Below are 25337 nucleotides of genomic sequence, written 5' to 3'. Positions count from 1 at the left end.
CACATCAGGATTGTCTCCTTTCCATTTATCCATGAAGATATTCATAGGCAGCAATGCAATTCCATCTATTTCTTTAGTTTATTACCTATGTATCTAATTTTTATCTTATCTCTTTCTCTTTACTTATATTTTCCCTTTATCCTTCCTTCCCTTCTTTCTTCTCTCATATGTTTCTGCATCTATCCATTTCCTATCTATCCATCTCATATTTAGTTATTTATCTGACTCATATCTGTCTTTCTTCTCTGTATGTAATATTTATCTTTCTTTATATTTGTTTATGTAGCTATTTTCTCCCTATTTTATTTCTATCTTTTATCAACTATTTATCTATCTATCTATCTGTCTCATAATATCCATTTATCTTGTTTTTGTTGTGTAACTACCATATATTTTTCTTTCTTTCCTTTCTTCCTCCTTTCCTATTTTCCTCCACACTTTCTTTCTTTCTGTCTTTCTTTTTTTCTTTCTTCCATGTTATTTCTCTTCTCTCCCATCCTTGTCTGCTTCTCTGCACTATATATCTACCTTTCTGTCTATCTCATACCTATTTATCAATTCTAGCCATCCATCTCGTATTTAGCTACCTGAAATCTCCTTTCTTTCCTTTTCTTTCTTTCTTTCTTTCTTTCTTTCTTTCTTTCTTTCTTTCTCTCTTTCTTTCTCTCTTTCCTTTCTTCCTTTTTTTCCTTTCCTTTCCTTCCTTTTTCTTTCTTTCTTTCTTTTCTTTTCTCTTTCTTTCTTTCTCATATTTATGTGTTTCTATATCTGTCTTTCTTCTCCTACCTCTCCCATCAGCTATCTACAGGTTTGGCTGCAGTGTAATATCCTCTCTCTAGGGCTACACTTGCTGTGCGTTATCAGTGCGTTATCTTCTCCTTCCACACTCACCCCGGATAATCCTGTCCCCTCTCCCCTACTACATACACAAGGCTCAGCAGGCTCGGGGTGAGATGCTCTGCAGCAGCCTCCTGTCCCCGCTTCTGCAGAACTACAGGGAGGATCCTGTATCTTTAATGGCAGAGAAATGTATTTAAATCTATTCCTGCATCGCTGCCAACCAGATTGATCGATATTCAGCAATTAATCAACTAAATGGTGTTTTAAACTCTTTTCAGGGGAGAGAAAAAAAATCTAATTGATGAGGAAAATGTGTTAAGTATTTTGAGAGGAACAAGTATAATTCAGCCCAAGTCAACAGATCTGTGCGATGAGTGATGATGCGATGGGATTGGATGATATTAATTGTGTTTATAGCTTTTAATTGTCCCGATCACAGCTTCTATTTATCTAGATATTTCCATCAGCAATGATAAACAATTTGCTTCCTTGAAACGGAATGAGATCACAGAATTTGGGAAACTTCATTTTAATAAATCACAGGAATGGTCGGCCGATGTAATGAATTTAGGGTTTTATGGAGAAACAGAAACGAAGTTAAAATCTTAAACTTCCCCTCGTCTCTGGATGAATTTCATCTGCTTCTGACAATGGATAAAATGAAATAGTCGCAGAGGAAGAGAAATTTGGGGTGAAAAATGGAGAAATTGTATCTCCATGTCCTTTATGCCGATTAGATTTTTGTAACTGATTAAATTGAACAAAAATGAGGTCAGAAATTCAGATTGTGAAGTCCAGAGGTAATGAAGTTACAGGAACATCAGGAATATTACAGAAAGGAGGAGAGAACAGCAGCCGGGAATAGACTGTAATATCCATATATCTGCCTAGTATCTATCTCATATCTATATGACTATACATATATCTGCCTGGTATCTATCTAATATCTATATGACTATACATCTGTGTATTTATCTTTAATCTATCTATTATCTATGTATTATCTATGTATTATCTATCTATTATCTATCTATCTATCTATGTATTATCTATCTATTATCTATCTATCTATCTATGTATTATCTATCTATTATCTATCTATGTATTATCTATCTATGTATTATCTATCTATTATATACTACCTCGTGTCTGTCGATCTAACTACCTGTCTATATATTTCATATCTAAATATTTATCAATTTGTCTTTCCATCTGTATATGTTATGCATATCTATCTATCCATATATATAATGTCTATCTATTTACATGTTTCATATTTTTATATCCATCCATCTATCTCTATTTTTTTTTCCTGTCCCATATTCTATCAATGTATCTACATATGAGTCAAATCTGTTGCTATTTCAATGTTTTTGTTTCTTTCTTTTTTTCCTTTCTTCCTCCCTCCTCTCTAATTCTTTTTCAACTCTTCCTGTTTGTCTTTCTTCCTTTTTTCTTTTTCAGCTTTCTTGTCTTTCTTCCTTCCGTTTTTTAAAAAAAACTTTTCTTGTCTTCCTTTCTTTCCTTTTCAACTCTTCTTGTCTTCTCTCCTTTCTTGAATTTTATCTTTTCATACTTCATGATTTCATTCTCATACTCTCACCTATCTGTCTAATATCTATGGATCTACCTATCTACTTTTTATCTCAAATCATTTTTATATCCACTTTGTATGTCTTATTTCTATGTCTATTTCTTATATCTCTCTTTGTATATGTTCTACTATCCATGCATTTCAAATGTACCTATATATCTATTATTTATCTATCTATCTATCTATCTATCTATCTATCTATTATCTATCTATCTCCTATTTATCTATCTATCTATCTATTATCTATCTATCTATCTATCTATCTATCTATCTATCTATCTATCTATCTATCTCATATATATCATCTATATAACTTCCATCTCAAATCAGTCTATTTATCTTCTGTCCACCTAGGTATAGATAGAGTTGTGTGTGTATTATACAGCTGAGGGGTTTCCATGGTTTGCTGTTACCCTCCTTGTCTCCCCCTGTGCTCCTCTGCGATCTCTACCTGATAGTCCCTGCTTTTTGATGTTATTTATGAGGGATTTACAGAACATTTATTGTAAGACAGTCTGATAGGAGTCTTTCTCTCCATCCATCTACTCTCTTATATATCAATCCCATCTATTTATCATACAGTCATCTATCTTATCTGTATCCCTCCTACCTGTCTATCTTCTCTTTATGTTCCTTTCTTCTATCATCTATGTATCTATCATCTTTTATCTATCAAATATCCATCTCTCACATCCATCTTTTATATTATCCCACTATGTTACCTTCGATATTGCACCCCCAAATTAATTATAACATATACAGTGTCCCCACTTTAGTTAAAATGTAGTGTCTTCCAAATGATATCATTGTGCCTGTGATGAATTATTATAATAGAATATAAACTTCACCAGAGCAATTCTTAATATATATATACTGTGTCCCCTCTATTACCTATATATTCTGTGCCCCTCTATTTTATATAGATGTGAAGATGCATCATAAACATACTATTGATCATATAACACTAAGGCATCACCCCTGCAGGTTGCCCTACAGGGAAGAAACATAAGAATCCAAACTATGAATATTCAGAATGGTTGCATAAAAACAAAATCCCCCCCAAAGTACATAGGTATCCAGCGCACTGCCCCCAGCATATAGGTATCTAACATACTACAACCCCCCCCCATTACATAGGTATCCAGCACACTGCAACCCCCCCTATATATAGGTATATAGGTATTCAGCACACTGCAGCCCCCCTCCCCAGTGTATAGGTATCCAGGACACAGCAACCTCCCCAGTAAATAGGTATACAACACACTGCAGCCCTCCCCCCAGTATGTAGGTGTCCAGGACACTGCAGCCCAGTATATAGGTATCCAAGACACTGCAAACCCTCCCAGTATATAGGTAGCAAGAACACTGAAGCCCCACCTACCCCCTCAGTATATAGGTAGCCAGCACATTGCAGCGCCCACAGTATATAGGTATCCAGGACACTGCAGCCCCCCCAGTGTATAGATAGCCAACACATGGCAGTCGCACTCTCCTTCACTATATAGGTAGCCAGCACACCTTAGCCCCCATTCCCCCAGTATAAAGGTATCTAGGACACTGCAGCCCTCCAGTATATAGGTAGCCACCACACTGTAGCCCCCTTCTCCCCCAATATATAGGTAGTAAGCACACCACAGCCCCCACTCCCCCCAGTATATAGGTAGCCAGCACACTGCATCCCCCCCCCCAGTGTATACATAGCCAACACATAGCAGCCCCCACTCCCCGTCCCTTATATAGGTAACCACCACACTGTAGCCCCCCCTTCTCCCCAATATATAGGTAGCAAGCACACCACAGCCCCCACTCCCCCCAGTATGTAGGTAGCCAGCACACTGCAGCACCCCTTCCCCCAATATATAGGTATCCTGGACACTGCAGACCCTACAGTATATAAGTATCCAGGACATTGCAGCCCCCCCAGTGTATAAATAGCAAATACACTGCAGCCCCCACTCCCCTCCACTATATAGGTAGACAGTACAATGCATCCTCCATTCCCCCCAGTATAAAGGTATCCAGGAGACTGCAGCCCCCCCAGTATATAAGTAGCCACCACACTGCAGCTCACTGCTTCCTCAATGCATAGGTAGCCAGCACACCACAGCCCCCCCCCCCCAGTATATAGGTAGTTACCACACTGCATACCCTACAGTATATAGGTATCCTGGACACTGCAGCCCCCCCCCCCCCCAGTGTATAGATAGCAAAAACAATGCAGCCCCCACTCGCTTACACTATATAGGTAGTCAGCACACTGCAGCCCCCATTTCCCCCAGTATAAAGGTATCCAGGACACTGAAGCCCCCCAGTATATAGGTAGCCACCACACTGCAGCCCACTGCTTCTCCAATATATAGGTAGCCAGCACACCACAGCCCCCACTCCCCCACAGTATATAGGTAGCCAGCACACTGCAGACCCTACAGTATATAAATATTGTGGACAGTGCAGCACCCCAGTGTATAGATAGCAAATACAATGCAGCCCCCACTCGCTTACACTATATAGGTAGCCAGCACACTGCAGCCCCCATTTCCCCCAGTATATAGGTAGCCAGGACACCGAAGCCCCCCCCCCCAGTATATAGGTAGCTACCACACTGTAGCCCTCTCACTCCCCCAGTATATAGGTAGCCAGTACGCTGCAGCCCCACCAGTATATAGGTAGCCAGCACACTGCAGACCCTACAGTATATAGGTATCCTGGACACTGCAGTACTCCAGTGTATAGATAGCAAATACAATGCAGCCCCCACTCATTTCCAATATATAGGTAGCCAGCACACTGCAGCCCCCATTTCCCCCAGTATATAGGTATATAGGTATCCAGGACACTGCAGCCCCCCCAGTATACAGATATCCTCCCAACTGTATCCCCCCCACTCCACCCAGTATATAGGTATCCAGTACACTGCAGCCCTCCAGTATATTGGTAGCCAGCACACTGCAGCCCCCCTCCCCCAGTATATAGGTAGCCAGCACACTGCAGCCCACTGCTTCTCCAATATATAGGTAGCCAGCACACCACAGCCCCCACTGCCCCCAGTATTTAGGTAGCCAGCACACTGCAGACCCTACAGTATATAGGTATCCTGGACACTGCAGCCCCCCAGTGTAAAGATAGCAAATACAATGCAGCCCCCACTCATTTCGACTATATAGGTAGCCAGCACACTGCAGCCCCCATTTCCCCCAGTATAAAGATATCCAGGACACTGCAGCCACCCCAGTATATAGATATCCACCCAACTGTAGGCTCCCCTGTCCCCCCAGTATATTGGTAGCCAGTACTCTGCAGCCCCCCAGTATATTGGTAGCCAGCACACTGCAGCCCCTCTTCCCCAGTATATAGGTAGCCAGCACACTGCAGACCCTACAGTATATAGGTATCCTGGACACTGCAGCCCCTCCAGTGTATAGATAGCAAATACACTGCAGTCCCCCTCCCCTACACTGTAAAGGTAACCAGCACACTGCAGCCCCCATCCACCCAGTATAAAGGTATCCAGGACACAGCAGTCCCCCAGTATATAGGTAGCCATCACACCACAGCCCCCACTCCACCCTGTACATAGGTAGCCAGCACACTGAACCCCCACCTCCCCTGGACACTGCAGCCCCCCAGTGTATAGATAGCAAATACACTGCAGCCCCCACTCTCCTCCACTATGTAGGTAGTCAGCACACTGCAGACCCACCTCCGCTTAGTATAGAGGTAGTCAGCACACTGCAGCCCCCCAGTATATAGGTAGCCAGCACACTGAGGCTCCCCAAGTGTATAGGTAGCCAGCACACTGAAGCTCCCCAGTTTATAAGAAGCCAGCACATTTTTTCTTTTACTGGGGCAGTGGGTAGCTGCTGGCGCTCATCCCCCCACCCGGCTTCTGCCAATAGGTTGCGCCCTTGACTGTCACCCGACCCGCTAAGTGGAAGGAATGGAGCTGATTTCAGGGCTTAGTCCCTTTTTCTTTATTTTCTTTTTTTCAATCCACTGATCTATTTATTCAACCCCCAATCTATCTTTCTATCTAACTCGTTTCTACTGTGTTTGACTTCTTTACACCTCCATAAACATTGCCAGAGATCTTTTTTTTTTAGTTGTTGAACTTTGCGGCCATTTTTTTCACAGTTTTTTTTCAACAGCTTTTATACATTACATTAGCTCATGTTTAATGTTGCTTTGTCAATGGGTTTTGTGCAACTTTTTCTTTTCTTTTTTGCACAACCCTTGCAGTCCTAGCTAGCCCCCTACACCAATAATGGAGTGGAGGGTTTTTTACAGTGCAAGTTGCGACTTATTGATGAAATCGTCGTAGTCACAACTATCTTCCCCTAACCCCCGACATCTGCCGGATCTATCAGGAGCCTTCAGACTAGGCCGGGCACACAGCTGCGCTATATCATGCTCCTCATGTGGCGCAGGCTATGGCTCGTGCCCTATTGTACATACTACCCTGTATTAACATCGGGTTATATGGGTTTCAGTATGTTCCGATCATGTAAATATACTTGATATTATTACTAAATTAACACGACTGACATTACACAGTACAATCGGAATATTGTAGATGTTGAAGAGGATTTTTCTAAGGTTGTACAAGCCTGGAAATGATAATAATTTTCCTTCCACACCACCTCCACGCCATGGATCCTGTGCCTGCATGGCAGGCAGCTGCCGACTGGATCGGACATACCCTAGCGCATGATGTCAGTATATTATACATACCCCCCCATTGTGAGAGCTGACTCGCTGGAGATCACAAAGCAGAGCCAAGAATTTCAGCACCACCCTGCTGGACCTACACATAGAGGGAAGGTTAGTCACAGGTTAGTCAGTAAGGCACATTTATCATATGCTGGCGCTAAGTGCGCCGACCTATGATGGTGGCCCTGCCTCACGGCAAATGCCAGGTCTATCAGGAGGCTCCGGCCTGGTTGGGCAGCTGGTAAACTTCAGATTTTCACAATAACCTGCACCCGAAAGAGGAGGAATGCCCCATGCCTGTCCACTTCAACGCGGCGTAATGGGACAAATAGGCAAAATTGCTGCCGAAAGTCGGGATTTCCACCTATTTCAGGGCTTGTACAACAGAAAACTGGCAAAGAAACCCTGATAAATGAGCCCCTATATGTGGTGTAGTATCCACCAATCAGCCTGTATGTGGTGAAGTGTATCCACGGATCAGTCAGTAGTATCTATATATCAGTCTGTATGTGGCGTAGTATCTATAGATCAGTCTGTATGAGGTGAAGTATCTATATATCAGTCTGTATGTGGTGTAGTATCTATATATCAGTCTGTATGTGGTGTAGTATCTATAGATCAGTCTGTATGAGGTGAAGTATCTATATATCAGTCTGTATGTGGTGTAGTATCTATATATCAGTCTGTATGTGGTGTAGAATCCACACATAAGTCTGTATGTGGTGTAGTATCTATATATCAGTCTGTATGAGGTGTAGTATCTATAGATCAGTCTGTATGAGGTGTAGTATCTATAGATCAGTCTGTATGTGGTGTAGTATCTATAGATCAGTCTGTATGAGGTGTAGTATCTATAGATCAGTCTGTATGTGGTGTAGTATCTATAGATCAGTCTGTATGTGGTGAAGTATCTATAGATCAGTGTGTATGTGGTGTAGTATCTATATATCAGTCTGTATGAGGTGTAGTATCTATAGATCAGTCTGTATGTGGTGTAGTATCTATAGATCAGTGTGTATGTGGTGTAGTATCTATAGATCAGTGTGTATGTGGTGTAGTATCTATATATCAGTCTGTATGTGGTGAAGTATCTATTTATCAGTCTGTATGCGGTGTAGTATCCAAATATCAGTCTGTATGAAGTGTATATCTATATATCAGTCTGACTGATATAGACTGATCTATAGATACTACACCACATACAGACTGATATATAGATACTACACCACATACAGACGGATATATAGATACTTCACCTCATACAGACTGATATATAGATACTACACCACATACAGACTGATCTATAGATACTTCACCTCATACAGACTGATCTATAGATACTACACCACATACAGACTGATCTATAGATACTTCACCTCATACAGACTGATCTATAGATACTACACCACATACAGACTGTTCTATAAATACTACATCACATACAGACTGATATATAGATAATACACCACATACACACTGATATATAGATACTGCACCACATACATGACTTTTGGATATGGGATGGACCCTCACTTTGTCATAACAGCTCAAAAGAAAAGGGGAACACTGTGTCGGGTATAAATAAACACAAAACACTTCATTGTATGGTGTCAAATAGGCCACAGCTTTATTTAAATCACAAGACTAAAACAGTTAAAGGAGGAGTTGGGTGAATTGCTAGGAATGGGATTCACCTATACTGTGAGATCCCCAGCTGCCTGACATACAGCCCACCGGCCAGGCAGCAATAAAGGGGCGGCACGCTCTGGCTTGCCATTCTAGCAGAGCCAGTCCACTTTAAGGGCACAAATGACCCTTGTGAAGATCCTCAATCCTGTGCTTCACCACCGTGCCCGCCCCTGGATGACATTACCATTAAGACATCCTTCAGGCGGCCACTTCCAAAGCTCAGCCTGTTCACCACCATGAGGTTTAACATCCTCTATGAGTTAAAATTAAGTCCACCTGCAACTTCCACCCAACTCCTCCACCGCCATTTTCAAAGCTGTGACAGATAGCAAAACCTGCTAATCTTTATTACTTAAAATTGACTCCCTTTTTTTTTTTTTTTTTTATAAATTTATGTTTCCATTTGTATGTTTCTTTTTTAAACTAAAGCCATGAACATATACATTATGAATTAATGTCCAGGCAACCATAAAAACTGGCTAACCTCCGACTCACAAAGAGTCATCCCACAGCACTCAGGAGAGGAAAAACCCCCTGTGGAGGAAACCTCTAGGGAACCCATGGCTGAAGGATCGCCCTTCCTCTGGGCTTAGAAGGATAAAACCAACTTTATCTCATCATTATGCAGTACAAAGCAATATTACATGGTACAAAATACACAATGTCACGATCCAGCAAATAATGTACAATAAAGTTTTCTTAATTACACATAAAGTAGGTAAACAGTTGTAGAGTAGTAATGGTACAGGGCGGGTGGGAGGGACATGTTTCTCCATGGTCTTCTGGTGAGAGAAAGAGGAAGAGAGACCCAAGACAGGAAGTGATATCTACTGCTGGGTCCCACCCCTCTCATAGTACCACCCTACCCTACACTCTGCCCTCTCACAGTACCACCCTACCCTACACTCTGCCCTCTCATAGTACCACCCTACCCTACACTCTGCCCTCTCACAGTACCACCCTACCCTACACTCTGCCCTCTCATAGTACCACCCTACCCTACACTCTGCCCTCTCATAGTACCACCCTACCCTACACTCTGCCCTCTCACAGTACCACCCTACCCTACACTCTGCCCTCTCATAGTACCACCCTACCCTACACTCTGCCCTCTCATAGTACCACCCTACCCTACACTCTGCCCTCTCATAGTACCACCCTACCCTACACTCTGCCCTCTCATAGTACCACCCTACCCTACACTCTGCCCTCTCATAGTACCACCCTACCCTACACTCTGCCCTCTCATAGTACCAACCTACCCTACACTCTGCCCTCTCAAAGCAGAACCCACCTATATTAAATGAATACAACTACATAAAACTTCCAGCGTTCTAGGTCCCCCCATGCCAAAGTCATGTCCCCCTTTGCTTATGGCTTCGGGGGTGTCTGACTGATAAATAGATACTACACCTCATACAGACTGATCTATAGATACTACACCACATACAGACTGATCTATAGATACTACAGCACATACAGACTGATCTATAGATACTACACCACATACAGACTGATCTATAGATACTACAGCACATACAGACTGATCTATAGATACTACACCTCATACAGACTGATCTATAGATACTACAGCACATACAGACTGATATATAGATACTTCACCTCATACACACCGATCTAAGATACTACACCTCATACACACTGATATATAGATACTACACCTCATACACACTGATATATAGATACTACACCTCATACAGACTGATATATAGATACTACACCACATACACACTGATCTATAGATACTACACCTCATACAGACTGATATATAGATACTACACCTCATACACACTGATCTATAGATACTACACCACATACACACTGATCTATAGATACTACACCTCATACACACTGATATATAGATACTACACCTCATACACACTGATCTATAGATACTACACCACATAAAGACTGATCTATAGATACTACACCTCATACAGACTGATCTATAGATACTACACCTCATACACACTGATATATAGATACTACACCTCATACAGACTGATCTATAGATACTACACCACATAAAGACTGATATATAGATAATACACCACATACAGACTGATCTATAGATACTACACCTCATACAGACTGATATATAGATACTACACCTCATACACACTGCTCTATAGATACTACATCACATACACACTGATATATAGATACTACACCACATACACACTGATCTATAGATACTACACCACATACATACTGATCTATAGATACTACACCTCATACAGACTGATCTATAGATACTACACCACATACAGACTGATATATAGATACTACACCTCATACAGACTGATATATAGATACTACACCTCATACACACTGATATATAGATACTACACCTCATACAGACTGATATATAGATACTACACCTCATACACACTGATCTATAGATACTACACCTCATACAGACTTTTCTATACATACGACACCACATACACACTGATCTATAGATACTAATCCACATACACACTGATCTATAGATACTACACCACATACACACTGATCTATAGATACTACACCTCATACAGACTGATCTATAGATACTACACCTCATACAGACTGATATAGATACTACACCCCATACACACTGATCTATAGATACTACACCTCATACAGACTGATCTATAGATACTACACCACATACACACTGATCTATAGATACTACACCTCATACAGACTGATCTATAGATACTACACCTCATACAGACTGATATAGATACGACACCACATACACACTGATCTATAGATACTAATCCACATACACACTGATCTATAGATACTACACCACATACACACTGATCTATAGATACTACACCACATACAGACTGATATATAGATACTACACCTCATACAGACTGATATATAGATACTACACCTCATACACACTGATATATAGATACTACACCTCATACAGACTGATATATAGATACTACACCTCATACACACTGATCTATAGATACTACACCTCATACAGACTTTACTATACATACGACACCACATACACACTGATCTATAGATACTAATCCACATACACACTGATCTATAGATACTACACCACATACACACTGATCTAAAGATACTACACCTCATACAGACTGATCTATAGATACTACACCTCATACAGACTGATATATAGATACTACACCACACATAGACTGATCTATAGATACTACACCTCATACAGACTGATCTATAGATACTACACCACATACACACTGATCTATAGATACTACACCTCATACAGACTGATCTATAGATACTACACCTCATACACACTGATATATAGATACTACACCACATAAAGACTGATCTATAGATAATACACCACATACACACTGATCTATAGATACTACACCACATACAGACTGGTGTAGTATCTATATATCAGTGTGTATGAGGTGTAGTATCTATATATCAGTCTGTATGTGGTGTAGTATCTATAGATCAGTCTGTATGTGGTGTAGTATCTATAGATCAGTGTGTATGTGGTGTAGTATCTATAGATCAGTCTGTATGTGGTGTAGTATCTATAGATCAGTCTGTATGTGGTGTAGTATCTATAGATCAGTATGTATGTGGTGTAGTATCTATGGATCAGTCTGTACGAGGTGTAGTATCTATAGATCAGTCTATATGTGGTGTAGTATCTATATATCAGTCTGTATGTGGTGTAGTATCTATAGATCAGTCTGTATGTGGTGTAGTATCTATAGATCAGTCAGTATGAGGTGTTGTATCTATAGATCAGTGTGTATGTGGTGTAGTATCTATAGATCAGTCTGTATGTGGTGTAGTATCTATAGATCAGTCTGTATGTGGTGTAGTATATATAGATCAGTCTGTATGTGGTGTAGTATCTATAGATCAGTCAGTATGGGGTGTAGTATCTATAGATCAGTGTGTATGTGGTGTAGTATCTATATATCAGTCTGTATGTGGTGTAGTATCTATAGATCAGTCAGTATGTGGTGTAGTATCTATAGATCAGTCAGTATGAGGTGTAGTATCTATAGATCAGTCTGTATGTGGTGTAGTATCTATAGATCAGTCTGTATGTGGTGTAGTATCTATAGATCAGTCTGTATGTGGTGTAGTATCTATGGATCAGTCTGTATGAGGTGTAGTATCTATAGATCAGTCTATATGTGGTGTAGTATCTATATATCAGTCTGTATGTGGTGTAGTATCTATAGATCAGTCAGTATGTGGTGTAGTATCTATAGATCAGTCAGTATGAGGTGTAGTATCTATAGATCAGTGTGTATGAGGTGTAGTATCTATAGATCAGTCAGTATGAGATGTAGTATCTATAGATCAGTCTGTATGTGGTGTTGTATCTATAGATCAGTCTGTACGTGGTTTAATATCTATAGATCAGTCTGTATGAGGTGTAGCATCTATAGATCAGTCTGTATGTGGTGTAGTATCTATTGATCAGTGTGTATGTGGTGTAGTATCTATAGATCAGTGTGTATGTGGTGTAGTATCTATATATCAGTCTTTATGAGGTGTAGTATCTATAGATCAGTCTGTATGAGGTGTAGTATCTATAGATCAGTATGTATGTGGTGTAGTATCTATAGATCAGTCTGTATGTGGTGTATTATCTATAAATCAGTCTGTATGTGGTGTAGTATCTATAGATCAGTCTGTATGAGGTGAAGTATCTATATATCTGTCTGTATGTGGTGTAGTATCTATAGATCAGTCTGTATGTGGTGTAGTATCTATAGATCAGTCTGTATGTGGTGTAGTATCTATAGATCAGTCTGTATGTGGTGTAGTATCTATAGATCAGTCTGTATGTGGTGTAGTATCTATGGATCAGTCTGTATGAGGTGTAGTATCTATAGATCAGTCTATATGTGGTGTAGTATCTATATATCAGTCTGTATGTGGTGTAGTATCTATAGATCAGTCAGTATGAGATGTAGTATCTATAGATCAGTGTGTATGTGGTGTTGTATCTATAGATCAGTCTGTACGTGGTTTAATATCTATAGATCAGTCTGTATGAGGTGTAGCATCTATAGATCAGTCTGTATGTGGTGTAGTATCTATTGATCAGTGTGTATGTGGTGTAGTATCTATAGATCAGTGTGTATGTGGTGTAGTATCTATATATCAGTCTTTATGAGGTGTAGTATCTATAGATCAGTCTGTATGAGGTGTAGTATCTATAGATCAGTATGTATGTGGTGTAGTATCTATAGATCAGTCTGTATGTGGTGTAGTATCTATAGATCAGTCTGTATGTGGTGGAGTATCTATAGATCAGTCTGTATGTGGTGTAGTATCTATAGATCAGTCTGTATGTGGTGTAGTATCTATGGATCAGTGTGTATGAGGTGTAGTATCTATAGATCAGTGTGTATGTGGTGTAGTATCTATAGATCAGTCTGTATGTGGTGTGGTATCTATATATCAGTGTGTATGTGGTGTAGTATCTATATAGCAGTCTGTATGTGGTGTAGTATCTATAGATCAGTCTGTATGTGGTGTAGTATCTATATAGCAGTCTGTATGTGGTGTAGTATCTATAGATCAGTCTGTATGTGGTGTGGTATCTATAGATCAGTCTGTATGTGGTGTGGTATCTATAGATCAGTCTGTATGTGGTGTAGTATCTATAGATCAGTGTGTATGTGGTGTAGTATCTATAGATCAGTGTGTATGTGGTGTAGTATCTATATAGCAGTCTGTATGTGGTGTAGTATCTATAGATCAGTCTGTATGTGGTGTAGTATCTATATAGCAGTCTGTATGTGGTGTAGTATCTATATAGCAGTCTGTATGTGGTGTAGTATTTATAGATCAGTCTGTATGTGGTGTAGTATCTATATAGCAGTGTGTATGAGGTGTAGTATCTATATAGCAGTCTGTATGTGGTGTAGTATCTATATAGCAGTCTGTATGTGGTGTAGTATTTATAGATCAGTCTATATGTGGTGTAGTATCTATAGATGAGTCTTTATGACGTGTAGTATCTATAGATCAGTGTGTATGAGGTGTAGTATCTATATATCAGTCTATGGATAATTCTATGTGCTGTCTTCTCATGTATGAGGTGTTAGATATGTGAAACACTTCATAGTGGATATGGTCAATGTGATTCTTATTCCATGTGATGGATGTGTTATGGAAGGAATAATTCTTGTGGAAATATAATCTATAAGCATGGTATGGATATGTGGTCCTTGATGCCTTTTGTATACAATAATCAGCATTCTCTGGTGGCGCCCGGCCTCTAATCTCACCCTGAGATCAATGATATCTACATATGATCCCTACTGTAAGCTTGTATGGCCAGATCAACATTCAGAATTTTCCGGAATCATTCTGTGTACACGCAGCAAGAGGAGCAGTCACACACGGAAGATCTAATGTAGAAATTTCCCAGATGGTCCCATACAGCTGAAAGGAGCTTGGTGGCAAAACATCCTTATATAGAGGACAGGGCTGGTTTTAATGTCATAGAAATTTCTTCAAGAAATAGGAATCTGGTCCCCATTGTTCTATGAGACAAGAATATAGGGTATAAGCAGTGTAAACAGTAATATAACAAGACTTACTGTATAGAAAAGAAAATGATATGGGGACAGCACCCAAAACTGATCTTACCACATACTGTAGATACAAAACCAGAACTGAGCTTACTACATAGATACAGCACCAGAACCAAGCTTATTACATAAATACAGGACCAGAAATAAGATTACAACGTAGATACAGCACCTTTACTAAGCAGAATGAGATAGACAGCCTTATACTGCAGCAGGTTTATCACAGTGTCTGCTGCTGGATGACAAATTTGGCTCAGTATAAGAATCTCTCCGTGTAGGTCGCAGTCCCAGAATAGGAACGATATTGCAGAATTAAGAGCTCAACACCAGCACTTGCTATGAATGTAGTGACAGATTACATCTTTGATAAGAGAATTTCAACTTTTTTTCTTTTTCTCCATGGATGCCTTGTCAGCTTCTTCCAGCCATGACTCGTCTCTGCAGATGTAGCAACACAAAAGTTTTAGCAAAATCATAACACAAACTCAATACTGTCCTGCAAAAAGTATCCGATATAGTAACAGTGCCCTTACAGCAGCAAATATAGTAACAGTACCCTCACACTAACCAATATAGTTACAGTGCCCCCACAGTAGCAATATAGAAACAAGCTCCCCACAGAAGCCATAGGAGTGTCACAGTATCCAATATAATCACATTGATTCCACAGTAGCCAATATAGTGATCTTGCCCCCACATTAGCCAATAATTACAGTGTCCTACCCCATATGTCCTAGTGCACCACCACAGAGGCCCAGTGCCCCCTCCACAAAGACTAAAAACTACAGTATCCAAGTTGCAGTACCCACTCAGAAGCTACTTGTCACAGTGCCCCCACAGTAGCTGTTCATTTCAGAGTCCCCCCATAGTAGTCATTACTTCCAGTCCCCCTCCCCCTAATAGTGCCCCCATAGATTTTTGAAAGATAAAAGCGTGCATATCTCTTTCTCCTTCTCCATCTCTGGAGCTGTGGTGAAGGCGACAGGTCAGTCAAAGACCTCAGCAGACCCTGAGAAGGTGGACGGATCATCCCACATCACCCGCGCTACGGGATGGAGACCAGAGCTTAAAGCTCCTGTCCTCCAGTGCCACAAATGAAAAGTAGGATCCAATCCGCGCCCCACATTATATCTAGTCGGATCCCTGCACTGTACATCTGATTGGAGAGGGAAGGGGAGAGCATTGGGTTGGCCTTTGGTTGTCATAGTTTTGATACAAAGTATCACATTCTTCGATTCCAAATTATGACATCCCTGTGCCCTCTTCTACCAGAGGCCCAGTCATACCCCCTGCGATCGTTATCGTTACTCCCCTGCTCGGGGCTCCGTGCTCCAGATGTATCCATCAACTGGTCTGGCGTACCCTGTCTGGTGCAGAATTACTGCAGCTGTAATGTATATATATATGTATGTATATATGAGATAGATCCTATGCATCCACTCAATCTACTAGAAGACTAAACTACACAGAATATGAATCCCTATAGATAGTGAATGTATATGTCCAGTGTTCGCCAGTAATGGGCAGTGACGTGCCCGGGTTGCTGTGCGATGTGCTGCCACTTTACTACCCGCTATAAAGTACAAATTATAAGCAGCAATTAAGTGATCAGGTTAGAATGCGCTGACCCCCGGGATTTTATTGGTGGGATTCAGGGAAAGACGAGTGTTCATGAGAAGCCTTTGTCCTCTGCAGCAGACAATACAGCGCGGGGCACGTCTATAGCTCGGTGCCCAGGACAGACTCATGTGTAGCATCCGTTCAGCAGACGTGTACCCCTAAACTAAAACAAGCCCCCCCCCACCAATAAAGGATATGAGCCCCAGATTATGTAATATATATATATATATATATACACCACATCTCATAATAAAGAACCCCAATATCAGTGCCAAGAGATGCCCCATAACAGTGTAAGATAACCAAATAGCCCCCAGGCAAATGCCCCCATTGCAGTGCCAGCCACATGGCCACATAATGTCGTGTCACCAACAAAGCCACATATCGGTCACATGTACCATGTGCCCCAGTTCAGGACCCACCAAATCCAAACACACTGCACCTATATCATAACCAGCCATGTCCCCCAATATATTGCCCGGCACATTTATATATAACAGGGCATCCACAGTGTCCTTATGTCGGAACCAGTCACATGCCCCAATAGAGTGTCCCCCATATTCCTATATAACAGTAACAGCCATGTCCCCCAATATATTGCCCGGCACATTCATATGTAACAGGGCAGCCATTGTGTACTTATGTCAGAACTAGAAACATGCCCCAATAGGGTGCACCCCATATTCCCATATAACAGTGACAGCCAAGTACCCTAATATCATGGCCGCTACTTTCCCCTATAATAGTGCCAGCCAAGAGCCCCAATATAGTGCTTGCCACATCCCCAGGGCCGACGGTAGGGGATGGCAAACTGGACATTTGCCCAGGGCCCCTGTCCTAAAGGGCCCCCCTGCATGTGGACTTTTGTGGGCAGAGGATTTATTGCTCCTTTAATACCCCTTGGTTGATGCCCTGGGGGAGATACCAATTATCTATCTCCTGTCTATATATCTATCATCTATCTGTCTAGTTATCTATATCCTATAATTTGTGCCTTTCCTATCTATATATCTGTCTATCCAACTATTTTTTGTCTATCTATTATCTATCTATCAATTGATCTTCTATCTCTATTCTACTGTATCTATCATCTATCTATAAATCTATATCATCTATCATATTTATCTTCTATCATCAATCTCCCTATCATCTGTCTCTCCTATAACATCCCATATTACAGATACTTACCTTACTTAGGGAGATAAGAGCCTCTTACTGACTGTGACTCTTCATAAAATATATATATATATTTTTGTGTTTTGCCCAGGGCCCCACTTTGTCTAGAACCGACCCTGTACATTCCTATATGACTGTGCCAGCCCTGTCCCCCAATGCAGGCCCACCACATTGCTATATAACAGTGCCAGCCCAATATATTATGTTGTATCAGAATCAGCCATATCAGTCAGTCCTGAGTCTCTGTATCACATTTTGGGGACACCTCATGTGTTCCCATTGCAGGTGTCATACATGACCATATAATCCGGGTATGTAGGAATCTCCCTGCTGCCACATGAGTTTGATGAAAGGGATTATACAGATTATTGTCTATATGCTGCAGTTCCCCTGAGTATTATATGTCGCCCAGTGATCGATCCGTACAGAGATCCTACACCTGAGCGCCGCACCGTACTATTATTACAGCCTGGAGCTATGGAGACTGTAGTCACATGGGCTGTGTATAGCACATATACATGTATACTGATATACAGTGTATACCTGGCATGTACTATAAGCATACAGCACTTATCTCCAAATTGTGGAGTAAGATGTAGGGTACTACATGTCATAGGAAGATTATATCATCCATCTATCTTTCACCATATTTCTTTCTATGCAATATCCATCTATCTATCTATCTATCTATCTATCTATCTATCTATCTATCTATCTATCTCCTATCTATCTATCTATCTATCTCATATCTATCTATCTATCTATCTATCTATCTATCTATCTATCTTCTATCTATCTCCTATCTATCTATCTATCTATCTATCTATCTCATATCTATCTATCTATCTATCTATCTATCTATCTATCTATCTATCTATCTATCTATCTATCTATCTATCTATCTTCTATCTATCTATCTATCTATCTATCTATCTATCTTCTATCTATCTATCTATCTCATATCTATCTATCTATCTATCTATCTATCTATCTATCTATCTATCTATCTTCTATCTTTCTATCTATCTATCATCTGTCTATCTATCTATCTATCTATCTAGAAATCCAAAAAACAGAGGCAGCACTCCAGATAGTAAGTGAAAAATTGGAAGGGTTTATTCCAAAACCGGCGACGTTTCGGTGTTTATCACCTTTTTTAACACCGAAATGTCGCCGGTTTTGGAATAAACCCTTCCAATTTTTCACTTACTATCTGGAGTGCTGCCTCTGTTTTTTGGATTTCTATATGAGTAAGTCTTTTACCAGGACTTTAGAGCCTTTGCACCCCCCCTTCTCTAGGGTTTTTTTTACATTGTGTTGCTGTGGATTTTTCTTCGTATCTATCTATCTATCTATCTATCTATCTATCTATCTATCTATCTATCTCCTATCTATCTATCTATCTATCTCCTATCTATCTATCTATCTATCTTCTATCTATCTATCTATCTATCTATCTTCTATCTATCTATCTCATATCTATCTATCTATCTATCTATCTTCTATCTATCTATCTCATATCTATCTATCTATCTATCTATCATCTATCTATCTATCTATCTATCTATCTATCTATCTTCTATCTATCTATGTATCTATGTATCTATCTATCTATCTATCTCATATCTATCTATCTCATATCTATTTATTTATTTATCTATCTTCTATCTATCTATCTATCTATCTATCTTCTATCTATCTATCTATCTATCTATCTCATATCTATCTATCTATCTATCTATCTATCTATCTGTCTATCTATCTCATATCTATCTATCTATCTATCTATCTATCTATCTATCTATCTATCTATCTCCTATCTATCTATCTATCTATCTATCTATCTTCTATCTATCTATCTCATATCTATCTATCTATCTATCTATCTCATATCTATCTATCTATCTATCTATCTCCTATCTATCTATCTATCTATCTATCTATCTCCTATCTATCTATCTATCTCATATCTATCTATCTATCTATCTCATATCTATCTATCTATCTATCTATCTATCTATCTATCTATCTATCTCATATCTATCTATCTCATATCTATTTATTTATCTATCTATCTTCTATCTATCTATCTATCTATCTATCTATCTATCTATCTATCTATCTATCTATCTTCTATCTATCTATCTCATATATATCTATCTATCTATCTATCTTCTATCTATCTATCTATCTATCTATCTATCTATCTCATATCTATCTATCTCCTATCTATCTATCTATCTATCTATCTATCTATCTATCTCCTATCTATCTATCTATCTATCTATCTATCTATCTATCTCATATCTATCTGTCTATCTATCTCATATCTATCTATCTATCTATCTCCTATCTATCTATCTATCTATCTATCTATCTATCTCCTATCTATCTATCTATCTATCTATCTATCTATCTATCTATCATCTATCTATCTATCTATCTCCTATCTATCTATCTATCTATCTATCTCCTATCTATCTATCTATCTATCTTATTTATATATATCCACCTATTTTTCTGTCTTATTTCTTATAGCTCTCTATGTAAAATCTATCTATTTGTGTATTTCAAATGTATTTATCTATCTATACATGTCTTGTGTCTCAATCCATCTTTATATCTATCATATCATTTATATATCCACTTTGTATGTATTTCTAAGTCTATTTCTTGTATATCTCTCTTTGTATATGTTCTACTATCCATGTATTTCAAATGTACCTATATATTTATCTCTTATCTATCTGTCTATCTATCTATCTATCTATCTATCTCATATCTATCTATCTATCTATCTATCTATCTCATATCTATCTATCTATCTATCTATCTATCTCATATCTATCTATCTCATATCTATCTATCTATCTATCTATCTATCTATCTATCTATCTATCTCATATCTATCTATCTATCTATCTATCTATCTCATATCTATCTATCTCATATCTATCTATCTATCTATCTATCTATCTATCAATCTTCAGTATAAAAATCTCTCTAGTATACAAATCCCTCTATCGTAGTCCCACCAGGTCCACACACCGCTCCGCTTCTAATACCCTGTGGCAATATAATATTGTATTGTATTTTTCTATTTTCTCTTCTTAGCTCTTCAGTATAATATTAGATTTCTTATATTGAATTAACACAAAACTCTTTTACGTACAGAATATTCTGTGCATGTAGATATTGAGTAGGACTCCGTCAGCGCCTGCTTTGTGTGTGTGTCTATCTCTTTTACTATTGCTTTATTGTTTTTTTTTTTATCTATCTTTTTTTTTTTTTACTTCTACCTTACATGTTGTTGGGTGGGATGCCTATGTTAATTTTCTGTGGGCTGAGGATGAAGGAGGAGGGTCCAGCAGTGAAAGAGTTACCCCTGGTTGGTGTTTGATTGCACATCTGTCAGATTTTAGGCTGGTGACGTGTGGTAGCAGGAAACTGGAGTGTTTGGGACTATAATCGATGAGACTTAGCTGTGGGCTGGAAGCAGAAGCAAGCAGGAGCCCTGAGAGGGAGACAATATCACAATAGGAGGACCGAGGCTTTGAGAGAAGAAGACCCCTCCATAGCCTGCTGCCTCTACAAACTCTCCCATCACTGCATTAAGACAATCTCAGATTTTCCTCCTCGTCTTCTCGCAAAGATTCTACGAAGAAGGACCTTCCAAGCCGGACTCGTAGACGTAGCAATAGGTAAGGAGATCTTTCTCTATTGACCAATGTGTCCATGTTCTGATGTAGCTTTGTTGTTTATGGGTTAATTCTTGGTGAATAGATAGTACTAGTCCATCGTAGTCCTTTGGGAGGGTGAAGGGAGATGTTCCACGAGACAAAAGAGTGACCTGATCAGAATTTTTTTTGTTAATTGAGACCTTTACGTAGACTCTCTCCGTTCTAAAGCTGTGGTTCTCTCCAGTCAATTTAGAGTAAAAGATTAATGACCCTACGACTAGATAAAGCGGAGGATGTTGTAGCCTGAAGACATGAATGTCCAGTTGGGTTTGGAGACCAGTGAAGACATTTCCGGCTCAGGCCAAGAGCTCATGCACAATCAGAATAGGACTTTACATCCACCTGTTCCCAGATCTTCATTGGTTTCAAGTATGACTTCAGTTCTGGATGGAAGTGACTATCACCGATCAGACCATCACCTGGCTACCTCCCTGCACCCTGGACTGGGATTTGGGGGCGATTCACCCCCGGCGTCTGCCAACAGTTACACCACCTTGACGCCACTTCAACCGCTTCACGACAAGTTCCATCATCACCAGCACCATCAATGTGTCCCAGTTGGAAATGTGATCGGAAGTTTTACTCTTATGAGAGAGGACCGAGGCCTTGGCCCACCTAGTAACTTTTATAGTCACTATCCCAAAGATATAAGCATGGGGCAAAGCCTTTCCTCCTTGCCAAGTCCCAACCTGACGAGCATGCACAGCTACGGCCACCATTCGGGACACTTGTCTAATGAGAAGGTGGTATCTAGCAATGGTTTTGATGCCCACCACCATAGTATGTTTAGCAGAATAGACCAGCACTTTTCCAGAGAGTTGTCCCCACCACCGTCTTCTGGAGTGGGGTCACCCAACAATATGCACCAACACCACTATGTGCACCACAGAGCGGAGATGAACTGCAGGCAAAACCCACCCATGCCAACGCAAAGCACTACTCTATCCGGCCAACTGGAAGAGATAAATACCAAAGATGTTGCCCAAAGAATCATTGCAGAACTGAAAAGATATAGCATCCCACAAGCTATTTTTGCTGAGAGAGTCTTGTGTAGGTCACAGGGGACACTCTCAGACCTTCTAAGAAACCCCAAGCCTTGGAGCAAGCTAAAATCCGGAAGAGAGACCTTCAAGAGGATGTGGCGGTGGCTTCAGGAGCCCGAATTCCAGAGAATGGCAGCTTTAAGGTTAGAAGGTAAGATACTTTATTTCAAGCATGCTGGTGGTGACCTCGGACAATACAGGGAAAGGTCCAAGACACTTTGTGATGAATGGTGACCACAACCTCAAATGTCTTAAGATCATCTGTGTAATAAGTTTCTAATGTCTTCTTTACTACAAATAAGACCCTAAAATCAGGTTAGCGTGGCGCAAATAGTAGGAGCAGTCACACCACAAATAAATATCTAAAATTGACTATTTGGTGCAATATACATTCCAACGCTCACAGTCTAGGTGGGCCCATGTGCCCGATCCTGCATTACCTTATTACAGCAGATGGGGCACAGGGGCTGCATAAGGTTTGAATTTTACACATTATAATGTATACAACTAGTCATATGCCCCTGTGTCCAGGCAGATCTGGGCTGTAGCCTTAAAAATTCCCTGTGTTTTTCTTGGTTGTCAATCATAAACGGTGCGTGCAGAGCCATCATGTCATATCAACTATCAATATCTATCTATCTATCTCATATCTATCTATCTATCTATCTCATATCTATCTATCTATCTATCTATCTATCTATCTATCTATCTATCTATCTATCTATCTATCTCATATCTATCTATCTATCTATCTATCTATCTCATATCTATCTATCTATCTATCTATCTATCTCATATCTATCTATCTATCTATCTATCTATCTATCTATCTCATATCTACCTATCTATCTATCTATCTATCTATCTATCTATCTATCTATCTATCTATCTATCTTTCTCTATTATCTATCTATCTATCTCCTATCTATCTATCTATCTATCTATCTATCTATCTATCTGCTTATCTATCTATCTATCTCCTATCTATCTATCTATCTTATATCTATCTATTGATCTATCTATTTATCTATCAACACCTATCTATTTTCTATCTATTTCATATCCAGGTATCTACCTACTTTTTGCTTACTCTTTTTTAATCTATCCAACATTGATCTATATGATAATATACATTATATTATGCATATCTTTCCAATATCGGTCTCCCTGTCTATGTATCATGTATCTTAATATTTATCCTTCCACTCTATGTACATGAATCTATCTTTCCAAAAATCTATCTATCCATATCTATCTGAAGCTTTTCTAACTTGTATCTAACTTTCCAATATTTGTCTAACCTTTCCTCTATCTATACATTATCTATTTATATTTCTATATATCTATCTCCTTCTTAAATTTCTTTCTTATAACTATTTTAATCTCTTATGTATCTTCTCTGATCTTTTGCTATATCTATCTATCTATGTATCCATTGCATATCTATCCTATTGGACACCTCTATCTACTGCCTGGCTTTCCTATATCTATCTATCTATCTATCTCCTATCTATCTATCTCATATCTATCTATCTATCTTCTATCTATCTATCTATCTATCTATCTATCTATCTATCTCATATTTATCTATCTATCTATCTCATATCTATCTATCTATCTATCTATCTGTCTCCTATCTATCTATCTATCTCATATTTATCTATCTATCTATCTATCTATCTATCTCATATTTATCTATCTATCTATGTATCTATCTATCTATCTATCTATCTATGTATCTATCTATCTCATATTTATCTATCTATCTATCTATCTATCTATCTATCTATCTATGTATCTATCTATGTATCTAGCTATCCTCCTGCTATACACTCATACCCATGCATGTATTACTGGCCCCCATTATATTTTATAATACGTGTTCTATACATTTCACTTTCCATCACAATAGAAACCTCATCCGACACCTGCTATACATCTTTCATTCCTTTAGCCTAACAAATTATAAAATAAAATACTGTACACCCGGGTTATGCTGTGGAAATATAGTATTAGAGGGGAGAGAATTTTATGTAAGATTTGAGAAGCCGCACATGTACACGTGTAATATTTATGTAATTGGCGAATATGTGGGTAAGTTTTGGTTCTATCAATATATTCAGTATGTGATGTGTGTAAAGAAATATATTATTTGGAGGGGGGTAGGTATATTGATGACACAAAAGACGTACTGGGCCTAGTCAGCCTGATATCGTCTTTTATCAACTTGAAGATCGATCCTTTAACTTCAATTGATCTTGAATATTTTTTATAATAATTTTTTTAAGCTGTCATAATGGCAGAAATATCTATCTATCTATCTATCTATCTA

General features: G+C 39.2%; 1 protein-coding gene across 2 annotated transcripts in view; it reads left to right on the top strand.

Annotated features, from left to right (window-relative positions):
* The window catches only part of LOC140069423 (hepatocyte nuclear factor 6-like), a 57979-nt gene that overhangs the window by 14247 nt on the left and 18395 nt on the right, over nucleotides 1–25337 (top strand). The window contains exons 2-3 of one of the 2 annotated variants that reach the window (XM_072115110.1): nucleotides 21645–21923; nucleotides 22147–23156. In XM_072115110.1, the coding sequence (XP_071971211.1) occupies nucleotides 22214–23156 (943 nt within the window). In that variant the 5' untranslated portion in view covers nucleotides 21645–21923; nucleotides 22147–22213. Of the gene's footprint in view, nucleotides 1–21637; nucleotides 21924–22146; nucleotides 23157–25337 lie in introns of both variants that reach the window. The other variant, XM_072115109.1, reaches the window with a different exon arrangement.

This window comes from Engystomops pustulosus, chromosome 7 (assembly GCF_040894005.1).
Source record: "Engystomops pustulosus chromosome 7, aEngPut4.maternal, whole genome shotgun sequence".
In the NCBI taxonomy this organism is placed as follows: Eukaryota; Metazoa; Chordata; class Amphibia; order Anura; family Leptodactylidae; genus Engystomops; species Engystomops pustulosus.
The sequence above is the reverse complement of the archived record's forward strand: the minus strand, read 5'-3'. Positions and strand labels throughout refer to the sequence as shown.